Source organism: Rhododendron vialii, chromosome 10a (genome assembly GCF_030253575.1).
Source record: "Rhododendron vialii isolate Sample 1 chromosome 10a, ASM3025357v1".
NCBI lineage: Eukaryota > Viridiplantae > Streptophyta > Magnoliopsida > Ericales > Ericaceae > Rhododendron > Rhododendron vialii.
The window spans coordinates 16,315,812-16,321,811 of NC_080566.1; the positions used below are offsets into that span (position 1 = coordinate 16,315,812).

The window sequence follows — 6,000 nt, forward strand, 5'->3', positions numbered from 1 at the left end:
CGACATTGCCCATGCAAGGACAGAATGGGAGATGTTAGAATTTGGGGCCGGGACCAAATCGGGTTGCCCAGGTGGCCATGACCCGGTGACCCATATATTAGATCGGAGAGTCCTATCTTATCTTGAAGATAAGATAGAATTAGAGGTTGAAGTAATCATCATCTCATCAGATTAGAGATCTTCCAAAACATCCAGGATGCTCTCTCTCTATCTAATTCTTGCAGGATATTCATAATTAATACACACAAAAGATATACAAAAATATTAAAAAGAGTTCTAGGAAACTCTCTCTCTACCAGCAATTTGCGCTAGTTTTGCACTGTGAAATTGAGAGTGATACTCGATCCTCGAATCCTTGAAGTATCACTCCATTTTAGGAGGTTGTTGTTATTCTAGTACGGGATCCGAAGTACGTAACCCATTCACCAATTTGGTTCGATTAAAATTCGCGAGAGGTAAAGAAAACTTGCCAAAACAAATGGCACTTAAAGCGAAATATTCAAAAACAATTTATAACCAAAATAATAAAACTAGATATCTATTTCTTAAATAATAAACTATTTCTATTCTGCATCAGGTTAACCCAAACCTCTCGCTTCCGCACTCGTCATATAATCCGTGTTGTTTACATTTTGAGTAAAATTGGGTGTATGATTGGAGTGAATGATATCAAATCAATTTTTTTACAAATACTTTTACTCAAATTTGGATTAGTTTTGAGTGAGGACCAGAGATGCTCTTACAAAAACAATCAACTTTTTAAGAAACTACAAGAAAGAGAAGGCCTTGCTAACTGAATTAAGTACTTATTTTTCTTATTTTTGAATTAAATGAGATATATTATGAGAGAATATGTAACGCCCCTCATTTTGGGAACGTTAAACTTAAACTCAATTCACGTTTGTGCAATGGTCAAACTATCTTATGGTTCTACCCATTCTACCCATGGCCAAGGTTTGGAACCTAGAGCTCTGATACCATATTGTAAGGCCCATAATTTTGAGAACGTTAAATAAACAATTTTATTGAAAACTAAACAGAGTTTGGCTCGATATTACAACATAATTCTTACAAAAGTTCTTTTATTCAAACATGGAAGGGGATCAACTAAAGTTCCCATCTACTGCTCCACCTGTTCCTCCATCCTAGTCAACTCTTCGGCTCCAAAAGCTTCCAAGGTGTAGAGTTCACCTTGTTCATCTATAAGGTCTGACACATTATACCAGTGTCGCCACCAATATAATATGTCAGGGTCACCAAAGGTAACATCGTGAGCTACAAAAGCTCAATAGAATAAACCATACCCACTAACCCTTAACTTATGAACAATAGATCATAAAATTAATGTTTTCTCCATAGTACATGCATATTTGACAAAACAGCTAACAATGACACATCCACATTCACTTATCTAAGCTAACGTTGGTATCCATGATTTTCTGAGTTTCTCCTACGCGACATTTCGTAGACCATATTTCTGGTTTCACCTTTCATTTACCAAGTCAATATTTTCAAAATTGTTTTTAACACACCCAACTTCGGTTCCGCCATTCCGATCTCCCGAGTATCCCACAATGGTTCCGCCGATCCGGGTTCCCATTTTGGGTTTTTTGAAAATCATTAAAACAATCGTGTTGGCTCCTCTCCACAGATAACCAAACCACAATTCATCCCTCGGTTCCGCCGTTTCGGGTTCTCGAGTATCCCCACAATGATTCCGTCGGTCCGGATTCTCATTGGATTTTTCGAAATCGTTTTCACACTCACACCACACAATGGGCTGCCAAGCCTGGCCCCATTGTGGTTTCAAAACTTATCTTGCTTTTAACACACCCTAGGTGTCATGTTTCAACCTTCTCGATTTCGGTGTCTCGTTTTCATGTAAACGACTCCGCAGTAAGGCCTTTCACATTCGTAATCATAAATTATTCATTGTAATCTTGAAACTAAACTAGCAAGATCATCCAACTCTATATTACTAATCATGCTCAAATCCTTACTTAAAGCATAACGTCACATATACGGACGCCTTTGGAGTGAAAATCACTTATGCTTTACAACAAGACAAGTAATACAAGCAATTCATGTATACATGCTCATAACCATCCTAAGATCAAAATACGAATACTTCTATCAAACGATAAAGTCTTATCTTTCAAAAGCCGTTCTTTCTTCCTTTGTGGAAAGTTCAAAACAACATATGTTTATTAGAGTATAAGTCAATTATTCCAACATGCTCATACTTCCATTAGCAAAAATAAGTTTGTTAACTATCATGCATTCCAACTTTATAGGTGATAAGCAACTTTATAAACTTAGAGAAGACGGTTAGGGATGTTCTACATTATACTTAGAACTAGAGAGTAAGGATATTCTACCGTTTTTCTTGGCGGTAGGGTGGCTACGGAAAATGAGTTGACGATCGGGCGGAGTGACTTCCTATGGTAAGCTTCTGGTAGCTTCGAAAGAGAAAGATTTCTCTCAAAACTTGATCTTGACTATACTACTAAACTTTTTGGATCGAAAGGGTGGTCGAGTGGTGGCTTAGTGGCGGCCTAGAATGAGTTTCTTGAAGAACATAGGAAGAACTCAAGAACAAGAAGAACAAAGTAAGAACACATGAATTCTAGAAAGAGAAGTTGAAAAGTTTCAAGGTGTGAGTTGAATGGTGAGTGGGGGGTGCTATTTATAGCAAAATTTGGCTCCCTCTCTTCCCCCCATGGCCGGCCCCCTCTCTTTCTCCTTTCTCATGGATTTTGCTCCATTGTTTGGTCAAATCAAGCCTTTCAAGCATGCTATGACTTGTCACTTCCATTTTAGGCCATAACTTAGGTAATCATGAAGGGTTTTATGGTTTGTCTTGTCCTAGGAAATGCTTGCTTGTAAGAAAGAACAAAATGATAGGGCTAGATTGAGCTTAGGATAACTAGAAATGGGTTGTAAAGTTGTACTTAGGCTTGAGTGTGAGATAGGCTAAAAGAGGTGACTTGATTGAGTGACCAAACACAAGCACACACACACTCTCCCTCTCTCTCTCTCTCGGCCTCCCCTCTATCTCTCTCTCTCTCTCTCTCTCTCTCTCTAGTTCAATGTACACACACATATATATATATACACATATATATAAGTATACTAAAGTACTAAGTAGCCCTAATAGGTCTATGGAAGGGGATATGATGAGTGGTAAGGTTTTCAATGACAAGAACATTGTCCATTGGGTAATATTTTCCTAGAAAGTGCATATATGTTCATATAGACACATATAGGCATGCTTATAATAGGCTATGAGGTGTAAATACTTATATATAAGCACATATATGTACTTAGAGAATCTAGGAGGCAATTTAGGTTTAAGGCTATTAGTCTTAGGGTTGCATGCATGGCAAGGCTAAGTTTGCTTTTTTTGGAAGCAAAATGATGGCTTCCTATGGTCCATGATTTGTCTTGTCAAATCACATATTCATTGGCAATCTAATGTCCATTGTCCAAGGGATAAAAATTTTCTTAACAATTATTGACCAATGGGTAAAGAGGTAATGATAGGTATGGCCTTGAAATGACTAGTCATGGGTATAATGATTACCTCTAATGGTCTAATGGTTTAATTAGGGTTGGGAGGGGTTCACAAAGCTCAAAGATGGTCAAAAAATTTCATCTAGGATTAGGAAATTGTAACTAGGTGAATTCGTAGTTTGGTTCCTCCAACTAATCGGTTGAAAACTAAATCTACTTGCCATGTAGGATTTCTAGTTAAGAAATATAATTTTAAAGGGCTTAAATCTAATTATGACAGATTATATAAATTAAAAAGGAATTTTAAAACAATACCAAGTAATTAAAAAGAAATTCCAATATATAGCGAAATTTTTATTTATTAAAAAAAATCAGAGTCGTTACAGAATAACTTGTTTCATAAAACGAAAAATAAGTACTTGAAAAATAAGAACGTTAGCGAAATGGGGCCTATGCCCAAAATACCAAAACATGCATCAAGAATTTGATATGTGCCAAACAAATTCATTCTAAATAACAACACAATTTTCTGATAACTTTCTTGATATTTTTTTCTCATGACCATATTTGATGACCACAGTTTAGTAACCATGCAATGAATCATCATTGCATTAGTAAAATATGCTCCAAATGACAAATATGACGCATATCTTACCAAAACATGGTCATCAAAATGAGATTATAATATTTACACCGTTTCTACAAATCAATTATATTGCACCATGTCGTCATGTTCTATTAATTGGGACTATTGTTTTGACGATTTGAGGCAATATAATTGATTCGGAGGAAACAAATATTTACACTGCCACTCAATATATATAATTTATTCTCCAACAAAATATTAGTGTTTGCAAAAATAAGCATCTTCCACATATTTCCCTAATTACCTATCATTCATTTGAATATATAATCAGATGCATCACAAATCGCGTATCGCAAGATTTTGACAACACCGTCTATAACGCATCCATGAACTCTGAATCATGAACCACTGCTTCCAATGTCTCTGGCAACAAACAAACCTCAATGTCCATACTCCCTTATTCAGCCCCTGGAAACACCGTTATCTTCCCGTCGTGCTTGTTTGCCAAACCACTCATCACCGCCACTGGTTTCCCCCACCCGATATTATAGCCGTACACATCGAACCATGGCGAACTACTAGTTACTAAAGCATTACTGGTCACATCCCCCATTTTCACCAACTTAGGGCTTTCCGCCCATTTCTCCAAAACCCCCCAGATTTTCTCATTCGTCTGGGAAGCAATTCTCTCATTCATTTCCCGAGCCGCCCAACCTAGTCTGTGCCGAAGCAACTCACCCGCTTCTATCATCACCGTCTCGAAATGAACCGCGTTACCGAAATAATTCTCCGGGAGTGGGGGCCGCAACCGCGGCCTCGCTCCTATTAGTAACTTGTACTTAGTCTCTTGGTCGGATCTGATGCGTCGGCAACGTACCACAGACCGCCATATGTGAGCCAAGAGGGCTTTGAGAGATGAGATTATTACTTTGGCGTCACCTATTTCACCATTGGCCTTTGCTTTCAGTCTTGCAATTTTTTCTTTTGTGAAATGGAAAACCCCTTCCTCTAGGTGAGGTGGAAGAAAGTTATCATCTACGTGGAACTCACACGAAGGGAAGCGAATCGGAAAATTGATATTTTCAGGGACCCAACGTTGAAGAGAGGGAGGCCGCGAGATTCGGTCCGAACCATGAGCTATTTCGAACCAGGAATTCAGAAAATGCCAGAAAGCAGAACCGTCGCCAACCGGGTGGTTGATGATGCAACCAACGAAAAGGCCGTCGGAAAGCTCGGTTACTTGCACCGCAAGCAAGGGCTTGGAAACGCGTCGTAGTTTCGAATCCCATTTAATGGGAAAAAAGAGTGGAGAAAGGGAGGCTTAATCACTAGCTCAAGGATATCGTTAACGACCACGTTTTCAGCAACAGCATGGATAAACTCCGCCCGGAGTTGTTGCAGTGAATGGAGAAAGAGGTGGTGTTGTCGTCGTGTTTGGCTAAGGCAAGGCGGCCGGAGAGAGGAGGGAAGAAGTGTAGAGTGAAGGAGATGGTGGTTTTCAGGTGATCAATCTTATTGGTGTTGTACTTGGGAAAGAGGAGACCCTTTTGAATGGGGCCTACTAAGAGGAGATGAAGATCCCATGGAGCTAATTCAACCATTTCATGACCAGTTGAATAATAGGGAGTTGTCGATCGAACTATGCTTGTGGAGATGAACCGAATATCTACCATGTTTATATCGCAAGCTTTCTTGATTTTCTGTCTAGCTTGATTTATGTAAGTAGAGAGAGGAGTCTAGAATCCTTGAAGCCTTTTTTGGTGAATTTGGGATATCGGAGGAGCTTGAATTTAAGGTCATCCGTCTTGCATGCATGTGGGTAGGTACATAGCGACAAATTATGATATAGGTACATTTTCATTCGCTTTTGTTGGGTGTGAGTGACCCACATTATGTCATGA

At 38.8% G+C, this 6,000-nt stretch overlaps 1 protein-coding gene across 1 annotated transcript; it reads right to left on the reverse strand.

Annotated features, from left to right (window-relative positions):
- Nucleotides 1-4,556: 4,556 nt before the first annotated feature.
- Nucleotides 4,557-5,772, reverse strand: LOC131302944 (uncharacterized acetyltransferase At3g50280-like). Its single transcript, XM_058329738.1, has 2 exons — nt 5,481-5,772; nt 4,557-5,236 (listed from the first exon to the last, which is right to left on the reverse strand). Exons 1-2 carry the CDS (start codon nt 5,770-5,772, stop codon nt 4,557-4,559), a joined length of 972 nt encoding a protein of 323 aa, XP_058185721.1.
- Between the last annotated feature and the right edge of the window lie 228 nt (nt 5,773-6,000).